Here is a 24,882-nt window from a genome sequence, read left to right as displayed (position 1 = left end):
TTCTGAAGGAGACAAGCTAAGCTGGGAGTGAGGAACTGATGAATTCTAAATTCACTTCTGTTGGTGGTTTTTCTTTCTTTGTATTAAAACTTACAAGTATAGTTTTGCACCTCTTAAGCTAGCAGCTATGCTAAATGTACCAAATTCTAGTGTCTGTGAAGAACTATCTCATTATATAAGAGGCTGTAATGGAGAAACTAACACTTTTTTGTCCTATTTTTACTTTTGAAATTTTGCACAGCTCCCACTAATCTGGACAGTTTTTGGGTTTTACTGCTTCACAGAGAGTTTCACAAGTTCAGTTGTTTGGGATTTTTTCTCACCTTTTACATGTCTACTGTAAGCTTAAAATTACTATGCTAAGGTTCTCTAGTCCTTAAAGGAATGCATTTATTTGGAGGAAGAAGGAAGGAAAGAGAATGCTTTTCAGATGCACTCAAGTTTTACAGTGCTGCTTTTAACAGTACTCTAGCAGTTCTTTTGGCTTAGGATCCCATGCTGTAACCAAAAAACCTCCAGTTACTGATTGTCCTTGGCAATTTGAGCTGCTGCCATTTCCCCATATCTCACTATTTAAGCTTATATTGGGTGTTTAAATGTGTTCTGTGACATGCTCATATTGGGGGTTACTCCATTAATAGTTGATGTGCGTAGCTGCAATGAATGTCAATGTCCTCTCTGAGTTCAGGGCTTGTACCACCCCATGATGCTGTTGCTGGGGAATGAAAGAAAACTGGGTTCTGGTGCTGAGCCCACTGGTTAAGAACATCGCTGCAGAGACCTCTATATGATTGCGTGGTGGGGAAAGAATTAAGCAAAAGCTGACTAGCTGTTCTACCCTCCTAAGTCGGATTTACAGGATTTAAGCAAATCTGCTGGAATTCCTTGATCTTACTCCTGTTCCTTACAGCTTGAATATTATACCAGCTCTGGGAATGATTGCTATTAACTAACTCTCTTTTTAGGCTTTCACTGAAGATCTTTTATGGAGGAAGCATGGATATTTCAGCTGGTTTTGATGAGCAGTAGTCCTGCCAGTTCAGGAGAAATAGGTTGAATTCCAGAGATCCGAGAGCCTTTTAGAAGATGGTACTACTTTGTTCAGAAGGGTCAATACCAAATAATCTGGAAAAATCAAGACAGAAAGGCTCTGTAGGGAATCATGGACTTATTATTATAGAACTGTGCTTTTATCAGGTGAGAATGTGATTTGTGTTAAATAGTGGACTTAGGTATTTACAACTACTTCAAACTTGCCCACACAAGAAAGTTCAAGATATGTTTTACCTTATCTTTAGATATGTTACCTATCTAAACTGCCATAATTATATTGGTATAATTTCCTTCTTGGTCTTCCTCTCCACCTTGGAGAGGGCCATATAGCCATGAGAAGCTTTTGAGAATCAGATCCACCTCTCTCAAGAAAATGTCATTGCACGTGCCAGAAAACCAGGTGGAGTCTTGGCAAGAAGGAATTAGTTCCAAAAGAGTACCTGCCACAGAGGAGACAAATGCAAACCCCACTATATCTTTACAGGGTTTGTCATTCCTCCAGAAACTGAATACCAAACTTGGACTTCTGTTGCTTTGGGGGCACTGGTCTGTGTGTCCTTTAAAATCATTTTGTATAGGAAACCACTTTATCTAGGAGAGCCTTGCTTTGAGAGGGAAGTAACTAACAAGCTACTGTGAGAGAAATGCAGTGCAGGCTTTTGCTAGAGGTTTTAAACCCTATCAGTATGTTTCAGAGGCTGAATGCAGCTGTTTGTTTCCAGGTCTAAAGGGCTGAATAGGTGAGCATCTTATGGGAGTTCTGAAGGGGCATCAACAACCTCTCTGCTCCTGACTAAGGAGCAGATTTCTCCGAATGCTAGTAGATTTTCTGTTCCTGCCTCTGGTATATCCTTTCTTCATGTTTTCACTGGAATAAGTGGTTTAAAATTCCAACACGTTCCCATTTTTCATTTTGTTTTGCTCCTTTTTGCCAGTGCTGCCTGAGAGTTACAGCGTGCTGTAGCACCTAAGCTATTTCCATCTTCTGTTGTCCAGATCATCTGCCTCCCTCGCTACGAGGATATAGGAGATTAACTTATTAACTGAGTGTAATTCTTGGCCAAATCCACTGTGTCCAGAATGCACTGTGGTACAAATCCACTCCAGAAAGGGCTCCCTCCTACCACTCAGCAACTCCTGTAAAAGATCGAGCGCATAGTGGAATTTCCTTGCATTTGATGAGTGACTGAGGATGAGGCAACACAAAACTGTCATGTGAAGTGAGTAATGGGCAATAAGCGAGGGAAGAAAAAAAGACACTTTTTGTTAAGCCAATGGATTTTTGTCAGCCTCTTCCTTGTTTTTATGCTGAAGGTGTCTTTGGAAATGCTGCTCAGCAGACTTGGCCAGAAGTGAGCTCATTTCTTAAGGTGACCTTCATGTTCCATGCTGCAGAACGCCAGGAGTTAATCCCTCCAAAATCAGAATATAAATATAGGAAATGTCCATTAGACTGAGCTGAGGAGCAACACAGGGAACGTGTGAAAAAAAATTCGAGATTGAACAGCTTCAAATTGACCAGTTCCCTTCTTAGATTTAATAATGTTTAAAACTTTTTGTAGCCTTTAACCCTAATTCATCTGAAGGAGCAGTAAGCTGAAAACACTAAAAAACCCCATGGGATTGTTCATAGCAATACAATAACGATCAACCCCCTGGAAAGCATCCTAGCCAATTGAGTAAAGTAACTCTATGGCCCAAGGTCAAGAAGACGCTCAGTGGGCGAGATCTCTGGAGGCAATACCCGTGTCGGCAAGATGCAGGGCTGAAAATCGGGAATGCGCCCTGGGGAGGGCTGTGCCACCTGTGCGTTTTCCACGGGGACATCTGGAAGCTGCTTAACGTAAAGTTTTCTGGGTCCCATTTACCTGGGCTCCAATCTGAGGAGAGTTTGACCTCAGGAAAGCTGCAAGCAGCTAATCGAGGAGGCAGCGGTGGGGGGATAAAGTCCAGATTCCTTCCAACAAGCCTAATCTCTGGCCAGGGTGCGCGCAGGAGCCGTTTCCTTTTCCAGTTTTGTTGCTGGAGGTTTTGCAGTAGGGTGCAGCCCCGGTCCCCGCCCGGCGGGAGCCTCAGCGCCTCGGGGGAGAAGGCAGAGGCGGCGGGGGAAGGAGGCAGCGGCGGAGAGGCGAGAGCGGCCGGCCCCGGGGCGGGCGGAGCGGCGGGGGCTGGCGCTGGCGCTGGCGCTGGGAGAGGCGCGTACCTGGGGCGCGGAGGGAGGGAGGGAGGGAGGGGACGGCGGGGGTGCGGGCTGCGCCCCACCCGCCCTCCTCCTGGTTTTAAGGGTGCTAGAGAAATTCTGGGGCATGCTCTCCTCCCTTATTTCTCTCCTCTCTTTTCCCCTTTCCGAAAGGAAGAATCAAGAAGAGATGAGGAGAGGAAGGAGAAAGTGAAATTCTAAGATGCTGCTGGGAACCGCGATCCCTTATCTCGCATCCCTTTCCCGACACAGACATGGCAGAGGCATCCCGCTCCCTCCGCTGCGGAGCGGCTAGCGCCCGGCTCCCGGGGAAGCCCCGCTGCAGAGCCCGGGCAGGAGGCAGCCGCTGAGCCGGGCGGCTGAACAGAATGTGACGCTTGAAGAAGCTTCTGCCCACTTTGTCCAGGAAGGATGGAGGTCCCCAAAGTACTCGGGCTCCTGGTAGAGCTCTCGAGTCTGTTATCCTGTCTCAGATGCGTGGAGGTAAGAAATGGTTATTCTTCTATCTGCTTGTAGGAAGTCACATGGCTCTTTTAATATCCTCACTGTAAGTGGATCTTTTTATTACTTGAATATGTTTTCCAAAGCGCCTAGGCAGCTGTGGTCTCTGGGAAGGGCTGGGGGCTTGGGGAGGGATTTATTTCATTGTGCATATGAAATTCAGAAAAGGAAACAAAGCAGGAAAGCAGGATGCATAAGGGTTTGCAGATGCTTTGGCTCAGGTTTCCTATGTTTCTCAAGCACCGCAGTGACCCTGGTAGGAGAGATCCTTTGTTTCTGTTCTTTGCTGATTGACTGATTATCCCTCTTGCTGTTGTGGACAGGTGATTTATAGCCACACGGACCTGGGGCAGTGACTGCAGCACAGGCTGTTTGCACTAAAATTTGGTGGTGGTGGTGATGGTCAGCATTAAGGGATTTTGGAAGCTGCTATGGGAACTGGAAGCAACTAATCTTTCATTAGAAGGGAAGCATATTACTTGGACTGCAGTTCTTTCATTTATGGTCCATCTCCAAGAAGAGCAGCTTCAGACTTTCATATATAGCCTGTTATTAGTCCAACCCATCCCTCTGTCGCCTGAAGGCTTATGTGCAGGTGCACACTAAAAGCTAGGAGTTGGGGGACCTGGACTGTGGCTCAGTCACGTTTGGTGCAGTCACAAAGGCGTAGCTTAGCTCACTTTCCTCGCTTTGCAAAGAGCTTTGAGATCCTCAGATAAGTCCTTCAGCATTGTTGGTTCACAGACCATTATGTGGGCTTGCAACAGCCTGATACATGCAGATAGATGGATTTTGGGCTAAAAAGGGTTTTTCAGTTAAATGCTGTGTTATTTGTGCATCCCCTTGTACGTACACACCTGAGATCTGATCTGCTGTTTCTGAACCGTGTCAGGAATTCATCTTCAATATGCAGTGTCACGTTCTGACTTCTGGAGGGTGATGCTGGAACTTGGCTATGGTTGTCAACACCTGCTGGACCATATTCATAAGCTTGATTTGAAAATGGCATCTGCCATGAGTAGGTGTCGGGTATCTATGGGAACTATCTCTGCTTATTCCAGAGGTGGATTTGGTTTAATTCCAAATTTTACTCTTCCCTTTTTCCAGGGAGAGGTGAAGCCGAGAGAAGCAAAATTACTCATTTTGAAGAAAACCAGGACCATTTCCAATAGCTAGTATTCTTTATATGCTCACCTCTCCTCTGTGAATTACAACTCCTTGTTCATATAAAAGTATTAGAAATGTTCATTAAGAAATATTTAGAAATGAATTAAACTACAAGGAGCTAGCAGAAGCATGTACAGTTTCTTCTTTTCACTCTGGGTCTGTGAAGATTTTGCACCTGCCTGCACACCATGTAATGGTGTTGAGTGGAGATCCCTATCTCTCAGCCAGCAGTCAAGTTATAACCACCAAAAACACTGCCTATAAGAGGAAATGCAGTTTTGGGGTGGACAGGATGCTGGAATTCTGAGGGCTTTGTTTCAGATTTTTTGTTCTTAGCTATTTAACCCCATTTGGATAATAATACCATAGGCCACATCATGTTCTTCTGTATTAAAAACAAAATCCTCAAAAAGCCTTGTTGGATTTTCTTTTTTAGGTGTTTCCCACTTTGTACACGGATGTTTATTACTGTTTTAACAGGGATCCCTGACGGCATCATCCCATCACGTAGCTATATCTTTGCTGCTGTAGCCATAGATGGCTTGCCCTATAAACAGAGAGAAAATGAGTGGTTATTCATTATCTTTCTTACTGGTAACAATGATTTTCTTCTAGCTTTTCTTTCCATTTTTTTTTCCCCCCCTCACTCAGGCTTCCAATTCTACTGGAAAAGAACAAGCAGAGCCCTGTAACGTAGTGCTTAGATCAAGGGTAAATCTCTGCAGGCCAGTAATTATTCATTTTGTTGTTAGTGGGCAGAGCTGTGATTGGATTTGAAGAGGAGCAATTGGGAGAGCAGGGAAGAGGCTGGTTACTGGGGTGTGTTTGCCTAAAGCACCAAAAGGCCAAGCTGCTTTTAGGACATACATGCCCACGTTTATTTAATCGGATAATCATCTCTCTGCTTTTGCTCTGTTTCTTTTCCCAGGCTTTCCTGGGATCCCAGCCCAACCAAAACCATTTGCAGAGTGCAGGTAAGAACAAGAAGTTATTAATTCAGTCATCGGGCAGATTCTTTCCTGCAGTGGTGATCTGAGACCATAGGTATGATGAACCACTGCTACCTGGCATTCTTCCTTTCTTTCCATTACTTCTTCAGTCTTTTCTCCTGCCTCAATGTCTGTTTATCTCCTTCCCCAAAATGGCCAGACCACTTTCTTTATGTCTAATACTCTTGCAGCTCTCTACTCCTCCCACATGCTCTTTTCCTTTCATCTCTTTCTCTGCCTCGGTCTTTTTTGCACACTCACCTTTCCTCTGCTCTAATAACTACTGAATTCTCACACACCCCCGTCCGAGGGTCCCAGTTGATGCAAAACGCACAGTGTGTTTTCCAGACACCTACCTGTAACTGCTTCTCATTTTTGTACCTTGCAGTTAACCTTCAGCTGTCACTTACCCCTCTGAGCTTGGCAGGGGCTAGAAGGCAAAGGGCATGAAGCAAAGTTTTTTTGTACCTTTGCTGTTTGCCCTGCACGTCTTTATGGCAGACGGGTTTTCTGAAAGTGTTGGCTTCTTTTTGTTTACTCAGTGAATAAAGCTATAACTGTTATCCCTTTCTGAGTCTGCTCTTCCCATGTTATGCACTCTAAAAAGCCCACCCTCACACAGAATCTGGTTCTGGCTTCCCTCTTTCTTTTTTCAGGGCCATGAATGAAGACCATATTATATTAATTGCTGGGGTTTCTTTGCATGAGATATTTCACATGGGCACTGGCCTGGAACATTGGCACCTGCACTTCCCCCCAAAATAGGTTCCTGTTCCCTTCCTATACATTGGCCAAGTTCAGATAAGCCAGGTGATATGCTAATGTGTAAAAGGAACATATATACAATGAAATACAATGTCATTTCCCACCTTCCTGCTTTATAGAATGAAATTATAGCTAATTTTAAACTCTTCTCAGTTTCAATCAATTTAAACAGGCAACTAATCTTCTAAAGAGCCTAGGATCAAATTTAAGAGTACCTTATTCAGATGCCAAAGCAGGTGGGGAAGGAAGTGGAGGAGTGTCTGCAAGGCTCAAGTGCTGCTTGAACATCTATTGAAATAAATGGTAATGGGAACAGGTTCCAATTATCCATGTTTGGGCCCAGAGTTAACACATTTCAAAAGTCTATCTGGGCAGTTCATAACTTTCAGATCAGTTTGTTTTTTAGATAGTGCATATTAGAAACATCTTTGAGCAGCTGCTTTGAAGAGTGATAGAATTGAAATCAAGCAAGTAGTGATCAAGACTGCAGATACGGGAGGTGTTTCAGGAGATCAGCTGGTATCTCCCACATGCAGCCTCAGTGTGTGATGCCTTAAGTGATGCTAACAGCTCCCTTCCTATGCCCAGCGTCCAGCGTGTGTGGTGTCGGACCTCTTGGGTATTACAATGGCTCGCTGGCGGTCACTGAGGCCGGGGCAGAGTGCCTGAACTGGGCAGAGTTCCCCGATTATGTTCAGCAGTACCCAGACCGTGGCTTGGGGGACCACAACCACTGCAGGAACCCGGACGGGGGAACTACACCCTGGTGCTTCTACCGGCTTGCGTCGGGGGCCATCGGCTGGGCTAACTGCGACTGTAACCAAGGTAAGGGCTGCTGCGTGTCTCTGCCAGCACCCGGGCTGCACTGTCTTGGGGGGCTCAGGCCAGAAATGTGTGCTGCGCAGACTTGCAGGCAGCAGGTGGGACACCCTGTGAAAGAAGCACAGTACAATAACTGCCCCAAATTGTCGAAATACTTAGGACTAGAGGCTAGCCTGTGTGGGAGAAGAACGTCTGTATATAGTAGGGGGTGGATTTAAGCTGCTGTAGCCATAATGCCTTGTATAGATGTTTGTATTCTCATACAAGGAGACTTCTTTTTTTTACTGTTAACTCATGCTACTTTGAAAACAGTTTAAGTTATGTGGAAAACAATGCACTCCTGCTCCTTAAGTGTCTATATCAGAGCTCTCCTCATGTAATTATAGCAGTTCAAATATAACAAGGAAAAATCTTCTGTGGCTAGGTTTGTAAATCTTCTGTAGCAAGGTAGGTCATAGGCTTACTTTAAAATTCCTTGCAGTGCACAAGGACTGCTGCTTATTTTGAGGCATGCAAGGGAGCTGAGCTCTTTCAGTACCCTGACTCCAGTGCAGCACTCTTGGAAATGTTCTGTTCGTCCTCCTGTTTTCTGACTTTCCTCCCTTTTCCTGCATTTTGCAAAGCAGGTAAAGCACTAGTTTAATACATGAAATTACAAAGTCTTTTCCCTTGTCAGTGGAAGTGCTTTCAAAGACAGCTTCATTAAAGGAAAGGATACAACAAGTGTAGTTGTGGTGTGTGCCTGCATTGAGGTGCTACAGACAAGGTGTTCCCTTCTCCCAGTAGATAACTGAGTGAGGAGATGTGCTTTCTAAACAGTGGTAGGTATTTCTAGTGCAGTGGGAATTGAAAGGGCATTTACACTGGCACTTCCTTTTCTTAGAGAAATTAAAGAGGATTCATCTGCTGTTACTGAACATTTAGCTGTAGCAACAGTGACTTTCATAGGTGAGGTGATTGACGGAAAATAAATCAGTGGAGTGTCATAGGAATTAGAGAGCCTGCCATTTCCAGACACCTTTTCAAGTTGGCACATAAAATCACCCCTGTTTCACACAAGGAAGATCCTGGAGTTGTGGCAGAACCCAAGTTTACTGCCAGTATTACCGTGGCTTTGAAATGGATGTGGCACCAGCCATCCTCCTGAGCAGCCATTGCTGGAACTGGGAAGGTGCCACGTCCCACACTCCTTCATACAATTCACTTCAGTGACAGCACCAGCAAAACAGGGATGAGAAAAGCCAGGTGCAGTTCAAGTCCAAGACTTGCCGATCTGAAACCTCCATCAGAAGACAGCAGCTTTTTTTTTTTTTTTTCCCTTTTTTGGAAGGTGCTGTGCGGTTGGCTGAAGATAGCAGTGTGGAGCTGTACTTCAGAGGACTCTGGGGCACCATCTGTGCTGACCACTGGACTGACTGGGATGCCAGTGTTGTCTGCAGGCAACTAGGTCTCAGGTGGGAACCTCAGTCTGGTTCCAAGAGTTACATGCTCATGTGGCCTTGGAAAGAACAGCCTCTCTGGTTACAGTCCCTCTGGCATAATGTGTTGGCTGGGGGAAGGAGCTTGTTTTGTGGCTTGTTTCCCACTTCCTACTGTTTTCTTTCCATGACTATATCAAACCCCAACCAACACTTGCAAGAACTTTTTAAAGCAGTAGTTTCTGCTTGGTGCTCCAGGCTGAGATGAACGAGCTGTGAGATCGTATCCCCTTTTTAGTATTACCAGCTGGAGTTTGTGTAGTGATCTATTATTAGAAATTTTGAGGGTGTGAACCCTCTTTGGGAATCTGGGATTTGGACCTTCAAACTTCCAAATAGCAAGGAGATAAGGTCCACAGAGAAGGAAGAAGGTGATTCAGATATTTGGATGTTCGAATCCGTTGATGGGTTCGTTTATCACTCTCAAACGAGGGTGCCATTTCTGACCAGACCAGCTCCTCTGCAGTAAGTAGGAAGACAAAATGGGTTAGATGGTGGGAAGTGCTTTGTGCTTGGTTGTACTTTCCCGTTAGACTGTACATGGCCACCCCGTTATGCACTTCCAATCAACTGGGCTCACTGGGATGTGAAATGCCATAACTGGGGTGGAGAGTCACAAGAACTGAGGGAAAACAAGTGTGAATCAAGCAGCGTTAAGGCATTTCATTGCTCTGTTGCTTTCTCTGTACCAGTGAGATCGGCACAGCTGGGAAGAAGAGCCATCCCGGACTGTGGCCTGTTCCCCTGCACCTGCAGTCAGCAAACTGCCAGGGAGATGAGAAAGCCCTGCTGCAGTGTGGCTATCGGGAAGCTGTGTCAGGAGCTTGTAACCAGGGGAGTGCCATGGTAACATGTGTCCCTCCAGAAGGTAAATATCCAGGGGAAGTTAGCTCTCTGTTTCTTGCGTCAGTGTTACTGACAAGATGTAAAATCTAAGGTTGTGAAGCTGTGGAAAGCAAATCATTGGAGCATGTTCTTCTTTCACCTGCTACACAGGTGGTTATCTTCCTTGAAGTGTAAAATGATCCATCCTTTCCCAATCCCAAATACTCACAGTGGGAATACTACTACAATCACTGAAAGATGGCTGTTGCTTATGACCACATCCCCTTTTTAACAAACCAGGTTTTTGTCTGCAGGCAGCCAAGTCCTAGTCATTGTAGCAGCCAGTTAAAGAGCCAGCCCTGGACCAGCGGCACTCGTACTGTGGGCTGCAATCACGGACGCTTCTGGGGGCAGTTTAGAGGGGAGGATGTGGTATGGTGGGACAAGAGCATCCCAAGACCTCCTCTGGTTGGTGAAGGTTCTACACCCTGAACTGCTGGATGTGCTTTGTCTCTGTCTTGCTCTGTTGTGCTCTCTTTCCCTTTCTTAAAGCACAGGTGTAGGTGCCCCGCTGCGTTTAGTTGGAGGAAAGGAGAGCTTTGAAGGGCGAGTGGAGGTCTACCATGATGGCAAGTGGGGTACCATCTGTGATGACCAGTGGGACAACCGGGATGCTGAAGTAGTTTGTAGGCAGCTGGGACTCAGGTAACTTCCCTGCTGTATGTCATGGAGTGGTAACAGAGGTAGGCAGAATGAAGAACATGAGAGCATGTCCTTTCACTGTAGTACCAGCCCTTTCTATGGGAAGTGTACAGAAACCTTGGGAAAGATCATCCTGTAAAGGGATTTTGTACTTAATTCCTGTCAGTTTTATGGGTTTATGCTGGGGAAAAAAAAAAAAAAAGTTCATGCATCCCTATCCAAGGTCTGTTTGTGTTTTTTGTTCATTATTTTTGCACATATGTCTTAATGCAAATCTTCTTGGCCTCAATGATAACTTGTCATGGTGATTTCCATATGTGAACTGCAGTTGTTTACTTGGTTAAGTTTAAACACATCCAGTTTCACTGTCTGCCCTTATCCTCTTCAGACGGGAAAGCCAGAGGGAGCACCTTGTTCTCTTCTATGCCGTTCAGCACTTAACATGGGAGCTGTTGTATAGCAAGCATTCTTGAAAATCACTTCAGTACAGAATTGTTTAAAATAGACGATTCCATTTTGAGATCCCTCAGACTTCGGGAGTTTTGCCTGTCGCTGAGATTGAAACATCGTTGTCCTCAGAACTCCCTAGGTGTCTGAACTGTTCATGTTGCAGGCACGTTTTTGTTATGTGCTGGAAGGTCTTGTTACAAAACTTTCCAATAAAGTATTTTGGTGAACAGTTGGCAACACCACTGTGTCAGAAATACAGATTATCTATGGGAGGACACTGGCCTAGCGTAGGAGAGTCCCTGTGCAAGGCAGACTCTGAGGGCACAAGACTGTGACCTTCCCTACTGTGAGCATATGTGTCTGTACCGTTTGCAGTGGGAATCCAAAAGCCTTGTCATGGGCTCACTATGGGCAGGGATCTGGCCCAATCCTACTGGATGAAGTGGAGTGCTCAGGCAATGAACTCTCACTTGACCAGTGCAAGAAGAGTGACTGGGGACAGCAGAACTGTGACCACATTGAAGATGCTGGGGTCTCCTGTGACCCTTTCACAGGTACAGATCTACAGCTCTACGCCAGTCAGATGTGGTCTGTCTTACTCCCACATTACACACCTTGCTCAGCAGATAGCTCCTCTGCTCCAGGATCCTGCAGGGCTCCTACCTATGGCGGCCACAAGGGCTGCCAGATGTGGAGACAGAGAGCAAGCAGCAGGTGGGAATGGATCAGAGCCAGGCTTGGTGGTGTTCTCATTGCTTTCCACAGGTGGCATGGAAAGGTTGAAGTGAATCCTCCCCTGACAGATGGGCATGTTTGGGAGCAATGAGTGTTTGTTTTTTGAGTACCCATGGATATCTGTGTCTTTGGTTTCTTTCACTCATGGGCTGCACAGAGATTTTGGCAGTGGGGCACAGGCTGTTTCTTTTCATCCTTGCTAAGTGCTGATCTTCCCTTCTCCCACCCCTTGCAGAGGGCACTGTCAGGCTGGCTGGTGGCCGCAGCCCCAGCGAAGGCAGGGTAGAAGTTTATTACAACGGAGACTGGGGCACAGTATGCGATGATGGCTGGACAGACCTCAGTGCCCAGGTGGTCTGCAGGCAGCTGGGCTTCAGGTAGGACTGAGTGTCTGTGCTTCCTAATTTCAGGGATTAGATTCCATCCCCCTTCATTGGGATAGGCTGGACCTTACTTTCTTCAATGCTGTCTTTGTTAGAAGGGTTATTACCATTATACAATTTTATTCAGGGAAAATTAATAGGTATCCACACCCTTTCCCAGGGAAAAAAAATATTATCTCTTGCCTCGACCTGTTTTGAAAGCAGATAACAGGCTTGACACTGTCTTTATGAACCCCTCACCAAAGTCAGAAAGTTCTCTCAATACACCTTAAATTTCCAGGTGTATCAGCTCAGCACTGCCACCCTCTCTGCTCTGTCAGCTAAATGATATCACCCATCTGCTTTGTCAGCTAAACATATCACCTGCTTCAGTAGTTGAACGAAGACCATCAGGGCAAAAGAAGAGTAGCATTAGGGATTTTTTGTAATGCTTTTCTTTCAGCCCATTGCTGAACTGTTGTCCCTCCAGGTATGAGTCTGGGGAAGATTTAAAATAAGGATACCGTAGTCTTGGAGCCAGTAAACAGGGGTTTTTTTGTGGATTTTTAAATATGATTAGGGTATCCCTGTAAAATTTCAGCTTTATAGACTGAAAAAAAGACTAAACTAAATTCTTCCCTTTGAGTTCAGCTGCATACTGTGTTTGTCATTTCTTGTAGTGCCTAAACGCTTGCAGCTTTCTGCATTTCAATTCCAGGTAGCTACTTCCTATAAAAAGATGTAGAATTACTTAAATGTTGATATTTTTGATGCCTCCTCTGCTAGCCCCTCCCAAATTGATGTATCTGGTGTCATGTCTGCAAAGCAGCCTCTGTGGTACAGCTGTCCCTCTGTGCTGCTATGACTGTGCCTTTGACCAGACACTAGAAAATGGACTGGTCTGAGCAGGCCTCCCTGAAAACTGAAGCTGGTGAGATGTGCAAGCTGCTTGGCTGCCATCCTGTGTGTCACTGAGTGGTTTAGGCCAGGGGGCCACCAATATCGCAGCTGAGCTCTTCAGGGGAGTTTCCCTTTGGTTCTGAGCTGGTGTCCCTCTGTGGGATTAATGAGTTTGAATGAATCTGATGTTATGTTCCATTTCCTTCCTCTAGTGGTCCTGCTACCCTGGGCTCTGAAGGGGACTATGCTGCTGGCCAAGGCTTTATCTTACTGGATGATGTGGCTTGTCTGGGGACAGAGCTGTCCCTCCTGGACTGTCCCCACAGCAACTGGGGGCAGCATGACTGCTCACATGCTGAGGATGTGGGAGTCCGCTGTTCCCCCGAGAGCAACACAGTCATGGATGGCAGCCTGGGTAACTTGCCTTGCCTCTTGCCCTGGACGGTGGGGAAGTGTCACCTGCTGGTCTGTTCCTTTGGAAGCTCTGGCAGATGTGGGAGTTTTCCCTGTGCTGCCTCAGTGAGGGGGCTGCTTTTTGAGGAGGATTGCTAGGAACGAGCCCTTGGCTGTCTTGGGGCACAGCCACAGAGCTGTGGCTCCACCAGACCTATGGCCAGACCTGCAGAGAAACTAAAACTGGAGAGAACTGTATTGGCAGTCTCTAAAACAAACCCGAGGGGCTGAGGAACGGTGGCTGCCTTAGTGTGCCATTGCTCACTGATGAGACACCTCAGCCTCCTGTGGGAACAGAGGACCCCTTTAACTAGACCCTTTAGGAAACTGGTGTTTCCACATTAGTGTCACACCTTGCCAAGACAAGAGGACTTCAGATGTGAGGGGCTGTTGTGTGGACACTGGTACCCTCTTGCGTGGATGGCACACTTTAATTAACATTGTGAATGTATTTCAAGTTAACATAATTTCCTTATTCATATGAGGCCTGATATACTCTCCCCTTTCCCTACTACAGGAGACTTTCCAATTTGTCAGACACTTTTTATTGAAATAGACAGCATCCAACTTTTTTGTTTTTCCTGGATGTAGAACTCTTCTCTTGCCTAGAATAATATAATAGTTTTATAATTTAATGGATTTCTTTCCAAGGCATGTTTAAGCTTGTCCACACTTGGCTCAGGAGTTAATAACTTTCCTTCTGTTCTTGTTCTCCTCTTTACTCAGCTTTCAGAATATGATCCACTAATGATTTCCAGTATGTATTAAATAAATTAATATGTATGTAGCCTTCTGATTCAGCACAGAGGTGAAATGAGGGACATAGTCTTCATATAGAAACACTCTTTTTTTCTTTTTTTTTTCTTTTTTCTTTTTTCTTTTTTTTTTCTTTTTCTTTTTTCTTTTTCTTTTTTCTTTTTCTTTTTTCCCTTTTTCTTTTTTCTTTTTCTTTTTTCTTTTTCCCTTTTTCTTTTTCTTTTTCTTTTTTCTTTTTCTTTTTTCTTTTTCTTTTTTCCCTTTTTCTTTTTTCCCTTTTTCTTTTTTCCCTTTTTCTTTTTTCCTTTTTTCTCTTTTTTTTCTCTTTTCTCTTTTCTCTTTTCTCTTTTCTCTTTTCTCTTTTCTCTTTTCTCTTTTCTCTTTTCTCTTTTTTTCTTTTCTCTTTTTTTTTCTTTTCTCTTTTTTTCCTTTTTTCTTTTTTTTTTTAAGCTTACTGATGTCTGGGGTTCATCTTTTCCTATAGAACCCAAGTTCCAGGCACCTCACACTCTCTGGTATTTTTGCTTGCAGCAAACCATGTGTTTTCTGCTGCAGGGCCTCCTGTGCGCCTGGTGGATGGAGAAAGCACCAAGGAGGGACGGGTTGAGGTATTCCTGAATGGGCAGTGGGGCAGCGTCTGTGATGATGGCTGGACAGACAGAGATGCTGCAGTAGTTTGCAGGCAACTGGGATTCAGGTAAGAGCTCTGGTACATGCATCTTATCTTTCTCATAGAAACAGCTCTCAGGGGGATCGCTTCTTTCTGGACCTGTTTCTGGGGGCTTAATTTCTTAGTTTTGGCATACCTGCATATGCTTGAGGGAGTAAGGTCCTATTCTCACAGTGCCTTCAGCAAGTACTGTATTACTGTCTGTGTGCAGAGTGACACATAAATATTATTTCTCTTAAAATGTGCTGGTGCATCAGGTTCACCTGCCTCCTGCTTATTGCAGATTAGCCACCCTCTCTGTAATTGCAGTGGTACAGCAAAAGCCAGGGCAATGGCTTATTTTGGTGAAGGCCACGGGCCCGTCCATCTGGACAACGTAGAATGCAGTGGCACGGAGCACACCCTGGGGCAGTGTGTCAGGCCTGACACCGGGATTCACAGCTGCTGGCACAGTGAGGATGCTGGTGTGATCTGTGACTATGTGGAAGAGAAGGTCCAAGACATCAGAAGAACAGGTGATGTGCCCATTTCTTCTATGCAGAAATCTGGGGCTCCAGTTGTAGTATCTCTGCATGCTTTTATGCTTTTCACCTGCAGTTCTTCTGTTCCTTGGCTGAAACTTCACCTACAAAATAAGCATGTCCTGTCCTACACCTCCTACTTTTTCCTTGTTTTCATTGTCTCTTCTTAGGAGCACAGGGTGCTCCAGAATGAGGAACTCCACCCATGTCAGGCCTTTGAGCCTACAGAACTTCCCCACAGCCAAGTCACTATACCCTTCATTAGAGCCGTAACCATGAGCAAACTTTGGGGTTTAGAGCACTGAGGCAATAGCTGTAGAGGTCCCATTCTGGCATAAGACTACAGACACTGGAAGTAAGCACCTCCACCAAAACTGAGGAAACCTACGGGATCAAATCTTCTAGGAATTCCACATGCATAACACAATGCAGTCAACTACCATGAGGATTAATGCCCTCAGGGAAGGCGAATGGTATTTGGCTCTGTGACAGCAATTCTTGATACTTAAGCTGAAGGTATCTACCCAACTGCTCTAACTTTGCTGTGCAGGTCCAGAATCTGGTGTGTGTGGGATGCGCCTGCTTCACCGTCGCAAGAAAAGGATCATAGGTGGAAACAAGTCTCTCAGGTACTACCCTGTAATTGCCGGGAAAGCCAGAACTGCTTCCAGCTTTCCTACAGGCTCTGGAAATAGCCTGGCAAATGCTGAATACATTCACACATTTTCACTGGTGATTTTTGAACTTGATTTGAAGCAGGGGGCCCATCTCTGGGAGAATGCGCGTCAGCTGAGCCCAGATGGGGCAGAGTGAATGGGAAAAGAGCAAAACAGCTCCTCTGTGTGTGATGCCTATTATTCCTCTGTTTCTTCTTCAGAGGCGGCTGGCCATGGCAGGCCTCGCTACGGTTGAAGGGTTTTCATCGAGATACTCGTCTGCTGTGCGGAGCAACGCTGATCAGCAGCTGTTGGGTAGTGACTGCAGCCCACTGCTTCAAAAGGTGCGTTTGTGAGTGGGGAGCCCTAAAGGATACTCAAAGATGAACAAGATAACCTCATACAAGAATATCCTCCCAGACCAGTGGAACCATATGAGCAAAGTTTCTAAAACAAGAGCTTCAGGTTATGATGTGTATGATCTTGGAGCACTTATGGGCATGACTCAATATAGGCTTGATTTATCCTTCACTGCTTGCACCTGCTGTCTTAACTTTGAGGCTTTACAACTTAAAAGGAACCAGCATTTTGCCATTTTTTGGTGCTTTAAAGAACTGTGAACACAAGGTCACATACCTTGCAACTGTTGTAGCCCTTTTTTATAGGGAGAAAAAAAAAAAAAGTCTTGTGCATGGGACACCCATTGACCCCAACAGCTGGCATTATCACATCTGCTAAAGAGGTCCCACAGTCCTGTAGCTGGCACTGTTTTATCCATTTGTGAGGAGGTGGTTCAGTCTCATACCAACTGACACTTGTGTGAGCCTGCTTCTGTCTTAGTAGGAGTATCAAGACCTTGAGTGTCTTTTTCTCCAGGTTTGGTGTTGATGTGCGGCGTTACCTGCTGCGGGTGGGCGATTACCACACAGGTGTGAAGGATGAGTTTGAGAGGGAGCTGCCCGTGGAGCGGATCATCCTCCACAGGAACTACTGGGCCGGCAGCAACGATAACGACATTGCCCTGGTCCGGATGCGGGGCAGAGAGGGGCACTGTCTCTCCTTCAATCACCATGTTCTGCCTGTCTGCCTGCCTGACAGGAAAGAGAAGTCTGACATCAACAGGCAAGCTTGCATCATCTCCGGCTGGGGAGACACAGGTGAGTGATGGGGCTCTGAGGAGCAAGAAAGGTAGGGGAGTCTGGGTCTAGGAGCCTACATGGGCCATTAAGTTCTGTCTGCACAACTCAAGGCCGTGTTTGTACTGCTCCTATTGTCTGTGCCAGCACATGGTGTCAAGGAGCAGAGAGGTGAGGTGATTTTTGTGCCATTGTGTTTTCTTCTGATTTTGAGGCTTCTTGGGGCCTGCCCATGGTGGAAGTTTTGGTTGCCGTAGAATCTTTCTGAAGCTGTGGGAGAGAGCAATGCTGCCACCTGGCCACAGTCCTCTCTCTCTTACCCCTTCTACATGCACGTTTGCCCACCGCAGACCCCTTAGGCAGCAGCAGCCTGTGCAGGGCTGGTGTACAAAGCCTATGGGAGGCCTCCATGTTTCCATGACCTCCTGCCTTCTTCATGACACTGTAGTAGTGAAGTGGGGGCTTAGAGGTGGAAGGAATCTCTCTCAGACTACCTTGCTCGATCTCCCTGGATATTGCTGCAGGGACAGTTGGGCTCTGAGGCTGGTTTCTGCACTAGGTTCGAGACGGCCTGTACCTGTCCTCTTGCAGCACATTGCTATGGAGCTTCCTAGGCAAAAGGGAGCGGGCAATATTCTAGAAAGTATTAATTATTAAATACTTCACACTCTCAAGGCGATGTTTTAAAATGCTGGGCTTGGTGGAGTCCTGACATGCATGCATTAGCAAGGGCTGGAGACAGCTTTGAACTCTAAACAAAGCTTTATAACCGCCTGTCCAGTCCTCCCCCATTTGGGGCTCAGAGATGCAATGCAGGGCTTGGGGCAAGGAGGCCTTTCTGGGGCTGCTGTGACTGAAGCAAAGCCATATGTTCAGAAAGACTTGCTGCCAGAAGGCAAAGAGACGCAGGAGCTTGTCTGTTGATTTTGGACTTACCCATCCTTCCCAGCTGTTACCCCAAGTGTTTAAGTGCAAATATACATTTGTCTTTGGAGTGAGTTGTGCCAGGTGCACGTGTCACTTCGGGGTGTCTGGGAAGGATCAAGGAGCAACTTGGCTGTGTAACTCCCTTAAGCTGTACTGGGACTTAATGGCTAGAATCCCTCCCACGCACCAAACCCGGCTTTCCCAATGAGAGGTGCAGTTATCTACTACCTTGTGAACTTACTGCAAACCTTGGGCACAGAAAGGTCATGCTCTAATATGGCACAGGAACCTTATGTTCTGAGCAAGTCTGGGGTAATAAAGAGATTTGAGCAAATAGAGACAAATCTGGCCAAAGATGAAGTGAGCTTCCTTTGAATAATATTTGGATGCCTCTGAAACATCTTTCAAAACTTCTCTGAGGACTGAGCACTTCACAAATATTACTGCATTTATTCTCTTGAGAAAACACTGTCCTTGTTTTACAGAGGAGGAAATGGAGGCTCAGAGAGGTGAAATAAATTGAACAAGGTTCTAGTTACTTGTTGGCAGAACCAGGAGTAAGACTCATCCTTTGATCTAACCTCTTTTTCCAACCTCTTCCCCATCTCTTTGATCTTACAGCTCTTTTTTGTGGTCTGGCTTGGCAGTATTGTTTTCTGAAGTTCTGGTGGTTCAGAGATGCTGAGCTCAGCCTATTTCTGTGTGGCAGTCTTGACGTTAAATGTACAAACATCTGTTTTTGTGTGGAGCACCGTTGCTCCAGGTCGCTGCTGTTGTCTGTATGTGAATTGGTCTGGCTGGTCTGTTCTGTTCTGTTCCAGGGAAGTCCTATTCGAGAACCCTGCTGCAGGGGGTCGTGCCTCTTCTCCCACGGGAAGACTGTGAGGTCCGTTACGGGCAGAAGTTCACTAACCGCATGATTTGTGCTGGGAACCTCTCTGAAGATAAACGGGTGGACAGCTGCCAAGGTGACAGTGGAGGGCCACTCATGTGTCAGAGGTCAAATGGACGCTGGATCATTTTGGGGATCACTTCCTGGGGTTATGGCTGTGGTCGGAAGGATTCCCCCGGTGTGTACACAAAGGTCAGCAAATATGTACCCTGGATCAAGAAAATGACCAAGATAAAATGAAAATGTCTGAGCTCTAGGAACTTGAACGTGGTCCTTTTGCCCTGCAGCAGCAGAAGGCTGTGGCTTCTGGCCTGTGACTGATGGAGATTTATTTTGTTGTTGGACACTGGGAAAAGACTTTAACATGGAACTGAGAGGAAAAGGTTATGGCTGATTCTTTAAAGTCTTTGGTTTCACTTTAGTCCGTAATCTCTGAGCAGAGAAAGCAGGTGCATAGAGTGATAAGTCTATGTTGTTCTGACTGTCTGAGTCCTGTAAAGCAATCACACTTGTTCCTTTGCCCTGGCACACAGAAATGGTAGAAGTGGAGAGACCTGCCTCTGTAAATCTATTCCCATTTTTGTATGTTTGCATACTTGAAAAATGCTGCAAGGAGAGGTGCGATGCTTGGAAGACGGTGCCAGGCTCTGGCATAGTGGAAATCTTCAGATATTTTTTCATAACAGCTCTCTTCAATTCCAGGAATCAGAAGATTTGACCTGGGCTGAGGAACAGGCCAACAGTTGGGGTTTTTTTCCTTCCCTGTTATGTCTCTAGGGGGAACCTTTTCCTTTCTGAATAGTAGGTCTGCTCCCATATGATCCCTTTAAAGTGTGTCCCTGCTAAGAGATGCTTGTCCCTCCTTCTGTAATCCTGTATCACACATTTCCAGCTGCCAGATGCTATGGGTTTGTTGCTACTTTCTCTATATAGTGGTTCTTTTGTGTTTGGTTTTTTTTCTTCCTTAAAGCAGCACCTCCTAGAATCAGTTGGTGTGAGAGTAAATCTTAATTTTTAAGAGACAACAGCTTTCTTGCCTTCATGGTTACTACGAAGAACTTAAAAATGTGACCTCAGAAGGCTGAATAGACATGTTATTTTTCTTTAAATCCAAATGTAATGTTAATCTCAAACATTCAGGTGTTGAGTCACGATTTAACAGCACTACGGGGACTTTCTCTTGGTACCTTATTCACCATAGTTATTGGCTGCCCTTTATTTGTGATGTGAGTCTCTAATATTTTTGTGTTCACAGTTCTCCCATGAAACATGGAAATACTCCTGGGGTATAATACAGAACAAACACACAGAGTGAGTAACTTGCTTGAGGTGTACAACAGTAAGCGTGCTGCAAAGCAGCTTCCCCTTTTCCTGAAGTGTGTCCTATTCTTGCAGCCTCTGGGCTATGCTTCCTCTCTTCTCTTCTTTGCACTATTTCTCTTTTCATTCCTTTCAGTGGGAGTAAACTGGCTCAACTCGAGGCTATGCAAGCAGTGCCATCAAACTAGTTCTCAGCCTGAACAGAAATAATGCTGAGAGAAAGCAGGGGTTGGTGAATACTTCAATTTCTTCCTACCCTCTCATCGAAACAAATTAATAGAGTTTCCTCTTAGGCCTTAATCACTTTTGTAAGTTAATTTATTATTCTCGAGTAGGTAGAAAAATATAAAAATAGACAGAAGGGCTAAGAGCATTTAACAGTTGTGCCGCACACAGTGTGTTCTTGCTGTGTGCAGACGAGCCAGAGAGAAGGCAGGTCTGCTCAGGAGCAGGGGCAGTAAGTTTTGATGTATAACCAAGGACCCGAACGTGGAGTAGTAATACAGAATGGGACACATGGAACTTGTGCCACATGTGCATGGTTTGGGTTCACTCATGCACTGTAGGGTAGGCAATGACTGGGTCAGGCACTGGCCTGCTGTCTGGAAGGTCTGCGCTCAAGGCACTGAGGTGTTGAGTACCTCGGTATTACCAAGGCAAGAACAGAAGACAGAGCACAGCCTGTGGATTAGCAATGTCATATTACAGGGCATGTGGTGACAGAGTCCTAGAAATTGCCTTGGATTCAATAAGTAGTGCTTGCCTAAAGGTTTAATTTGTCTTCTATAAAACAGTTTAATGTAAAGGTGCTGACCTGGCTAGGTGGCTGATTTTTGTGTGTGAATGCTAAAATAAACAGTTCTATTTGCTCTCTCCAGGGATTACAGGACAGCTGGGTTACCAATGCTGCAATGGACTGCAATGGAAATTTTATTTTAAAAAAGAATTGTAGGAATCCTGAAAACATGCACTGTCAGAACCCCTGCAAACTGGCCTTCAAGACAGATCTGAAGTGTTCATGCCTCTTCTCGAGGGGCTGAAAGTCTGCAGTGCAGCTTGTGCTGATAACCTGGTTTGAAGTGCCAGGCTTGATCCTTGGGTAGCGCTGTGCGTGGCTCCACACTGGCTGTGTTGTCCTACAGCTGCTGGCAGAGAGTCCCTGACGCAAGCTGCAGACTGCTCCTTATCTCCCAGGAATTAAAATGACAGGAGGACCGAGGGCAATTATGTTACAGACCTCTGGTCTTGCAGGGGATTAAATGCCAAGTTCCACACTGGTAGCGACAGTACCTGTCGGGGAAACGTGGAGGGATATGGCTTTTACCTTCAGCCTCCCCCAAGCCAGCATGCTACAGCAGCTCAAATGGAGTTTCTGTGCCTTGGGTGCTGTTACATCTCTAGTTTAACCTGGTTTGATCTTTCAGCTTATACCCATAACCCCAACAGGCATAGAAACACCCAAAGGATTGAAACTATGAGGTTATTTCCCTAAGCCTACTTAACTGATTGCCATTCAGGAGTTAGAATAAATTACCATGTAACATGAGTGAGACGCAGGCCTGGCATTGTCTTCTGAAATTCCCACGTTCTAGGTCAAAATATTTCTTTCTCCTAGATCTTGTCACCATGAAAACTGTGAGAATCCTTGTAAGCAACATCCCGTAAGTCCTTCATGAGCCAGGAGGAGGGAAAGAAGTATCTGATCTCCTTCACCTAATTTTACACCTTACTGGCACTGTAGGCAAGCCTGCCAATGCTCTCCTCAATTGTCCTAACCTGTTTCGGAGCACCAGCATTGCTCTTTAATGTTTAAACTGGGACTGTGGCCCAAACCAAACTCACATGCTTTGCCACCAAGGCTTACTGGAACTACCTGGTTGGATGAGCGGCACCCAGCTGCCCTAGGACTCTATTTTGTACCTAATGTTGGCCAGCAGCAGACGTTTCAAAGGATAGTACATGTGAGTTTTTACTGAACAAGTTTTAACAGCCTTTCCTTTTGAGGAGTTTTGTTCTTGGCCCATTTAAATTAATTACTTGCATTGCTACCATTATTATTAAAAGCAGAAGTACAAGTACTCAGTCCTCTAGGTGTTGTACAAACACTCTGCACTATCCTTTTGCGATTCTTCTTTTTCTAAAGTGTGAGAGTTTATACCCCTAACTTTTTAAAACCTACTTAATGTAACCAGCCTTCATCTTCCATATAAATGTTTAATCCCTTATTTAATCCAGCTGAGCTCTCAGCCTCAATATTTTCTGACAATGAGAACCAATATAATTTTATTCTCCATAGCACATAATTTCTTTTTATGGTTCCTGAATTAATTGCCTTTTGTTTTTGTTGAATCCCATCTGTGCTTGTGTTCTGAGCTATGAGAGGAAATATAAGGGGCCTGGCTTCATATTCTCTGTTGTCCATTACTCTAGATAGGCCCTTTTCTAAAACCTTGGCTTCCCTGTCTCTCTTCAACCCAAACTGTCTAGGTATCTGATAACATGGTGACTGTCTCTCCAAGTCCTCTCTTTCTGCTGAATCTTTAAGCTTTGGTAACCAGAACTGAATGCAGTTTGCCAGGGGAGGCTGTGCCATCTGCTGATTATTTTCAGTATTATTTTCTATAGTAGGCAATGCTATAAGTGATTTCAGCACTGTATGTGTATTGTGTATGTATGCTGGAGCTAGCTTTAAACTTGCTACTGTGGTTTTGGTGGCAGCCTAGCTACAATGGGAAGAAAACCCATGAAGGTTAATTCCTCCCTTGTCTCAGGCAGGCGCAGCAGCCCCTCTGAGCTCAGAGCGATTGCTGTAGGTACGTCTGGGGAGCGTAACACCGCTCTGGGCAGGGAGCACCTGTAGAGCTTTGCCTTGGCTGACATACCTGTAAGGCTGATACAGTCCTTCACAGCATTAGTCTGTTGGATAAGGCTAATGCACATCATACATTATTTCCAGGAGCTGAGAGCTCAGTCACTGCTGCTGGTGGCTGCACTGTGCCCCGTGGATGCTGTGAGACAAGTTCCCATAGCAGTGTGGCACACGCTGGTTATGTGAGAAAGGGAATTTCACTATGACTGGGTGGGAGCATTGGCAAGAGTAGACACATGGCTATGGCAAGGGAGCAGCTACTAGTGCTCCAGGTATCCCTCTTTGAGGGAATACCCCAGTGCTCTACAAAGGCTGATCCAGTGCTGGTGTCTTCCTGACCTGCAGTGCCTGCACTGGTACCCCTATCAGCTCTATCTTGACACCAGTTCAGGCTTTGGCCACCTGAAGATGGATTAAAGATTTATCCCTTTCACATAGCTGAACACTGTTCTGATGATTTTTATGAATTATGTTCTGTGCTGTGATTAATCAGGCATCTGTTTATTAACCTGGTCAGAATGTCGATTACCCTTGTAATCCTTGTACCCTTGTAGCAGAGAATAACAGATCAGTTCCTCAAAGGTATTAATGGAGGCATTGGTGAGGAACCAGGAACGTGGATATTTGCTGTCTCAGGGGTAAGAGAGGTGGGCCTGCCTTTTGTCTGTCTTCCTTCCTCTCTGAAACCAGCATTCTGAAGTCTCTTCATCCAAAAAAAGCTGCGGTGATCCATCAACTGCTTGAAGACAGATTTTTATGTGTATATTCAGCGACCAGATGAAAGCTTTTGAGAGATGAACTGCACTGTGGTACTTAACACCATCTTGATAGACTCGCTGGGAGTTCCTTGCAGCTAGAGGGAACAGAATGGCCTCTGGTGGTAAGCGACTGGGGACTGCTTCTTGTGGAACAAGGCACTGTGACCCGGACAAATGTACATCTCTTGGGCTGTATTTTTACTTGTTCAGAAAAATATTTAATTTCCCACATCAAGGAGAAATGCTTGTGTAGTAGCCCACTCAGTCCCATTAAAATCCCTTTCTACTAACCAGGGGCTGAGTACCTCTGAAATCAGTCAAGTGCCAAAACTCTCATGTCCCCTGGATCAACACCAATGGCTCACAAGGTATGCTAATAAATGGATTATACTGTGACTCTGTGGGGCTCTGTCTTGTTTTTAATAACAGAACCTGTTCCAAGGGCAGGTTTTAGGATTTTTTTCCAGCCGTGAATTAAGCTAATTAAATTTTTGTATTAATGTTATTTTTAGAGCAGCTATAACATGCTAAAGCATGTTACAAAGTCAGCATCGCGTTTGCTATCATTACTATGAAATGCAACAGTTCTTCAAATCCCACATTTTGTGTCCGTTTGAAACAGGTGAGGGTTATCTGCAGATCAACTCATTGCACTTAAAACTTGAAAGGAGTTGATATATCAGCTTCATAATTCGTTGTTATAGTTGATCCTTCTATACCTTTGAACAAACTTGTTCAGCATGATTTAGTCTCCTTTCAGCCTAGGATTCATGTGTCACCACTCTAAGAACCAAAGCCAACCTCTGGAAAAGTGGAAGCGGGAGGAGGGAAATGCAGTTTGAATGTGTGACGGATGCAAGAACACTGTTCTCTTCCCCTCCAGTGCTGAAATCTGCGTTGCTGTATAAAAAGTCTGTTTTGAAAAATAGTTCGGCTCCTTGCAAGGTCACTGTTACTGTGCTGACTTTCCCAAGT

At 45.4% G+C, this 24,882-nt stretch overlaps 1 protein-coding gene across 6 annotated transcripts; it reads left to right on the top strand.

The window, feature by feature from the left end:
* Nucleotides 1–716: 716 nt before the first annotated feature.
* On the top strand, nt 717–24,468 carry LOC104017301 (neurotrypsin-like). Of its 6 annotated transcripts, XM_087767195.1 has the most exons (18): nt 717–1,197; nt 3,407–3,736; nt 5,850–5,895; nt 7,264–7,500; nt 8,828–8,951; nt 9,668–9,843; nt 10,358–10,505; nt 11,328–11,506; nt 11,923–12,064; nt 13,162–13,364; nt 14,714–14,855; nt 15,138–15,343; nt 15,900–15,978; nt 16,227–16,349; nt 16,882–17,162; nt 18,890–19,152; nt 20,216–20,271; nt 21,159–24,468. In XM_087767195.1, exons 2-18 carry the CDS (start codon nt 3,665–3,667, stop codon nt 21,217–21,219), a joined length of 2,538 nt encoding a protein of 845 aa, XP_087623321.1. In that variant the 5' UTR covers nt 717–1,197; nt 3,407–3,664; the 3' UTR covers nt 21,220–24,468. The 6 variants fall into 6 exon arrangements, 3 of the variants coding, with proteins under 3 accessions (XP_087623321.1, XP_087623322.1, XP_009468632.1); XR_015706787.1 differs by lacking the exon at nt 717–1,197 and having other exon boundaries at nt 3,298–3,736; nt 18,890–19,343; XR_015706785.1 differs by lacking the exon at nt 717–1,197 and having other exon boundaries at nt 3,298–3,736; nt 18,890–20,271.
* The last annotated feature ends 414 nt before the right edge of the window (nt 24,469–24,882 follow it).

The sequence above is a fragment of the Nipponia nippon genome, unplaced genomic scaffold (assembly GCF_047370975.1).
Source record: "Nipponia nippon isolate SJK-2023a ecotype South Korea unplaced genomic scaffold, ASM4737097v1 scaffold_3, whole genome shotgun sequence".
Lineage (NCBI taxonomy): Eukaryota > Metazoa > Chordata > Aves > Pelecaniformes > Threskiornithidae > Nipponia > Nipponia nippon.
The sequence above is the reverse complement of the archived record's forward strand: the minus strand, read 5'-3'. Positions and strand labels throughout refer to the sequence as shown.

What these genes read in the sequence shown, in the direction of transcription:
- LOC104017301 (XM_087767195.1), top strand. Translation starts at nt 3,665, where the DNA reads ATGGAGGTCCCCAAAGTACTCGGGCTCCTGGTAGAGCTCTCGAGTCTG. An exon ending in TAACTGCGACTGTAACCAAG is followed by an intron (nt 7,501 to 8,827) that starts GTAAGGGCTGCT and finishes CTTTTTTGGAAG; the next exon opens with GTGCTGTGCGGTTGGCTGAA. An exon ending in GCAGCCCACTGCTTCAAAAG is followed by an intron (nt 16,350 to 16,881) that starts GTGCGTTTGTGA and finishes CTTTTTCTCCAG; the next exon opens with GTTTGGTGTTGATGTGCGGC.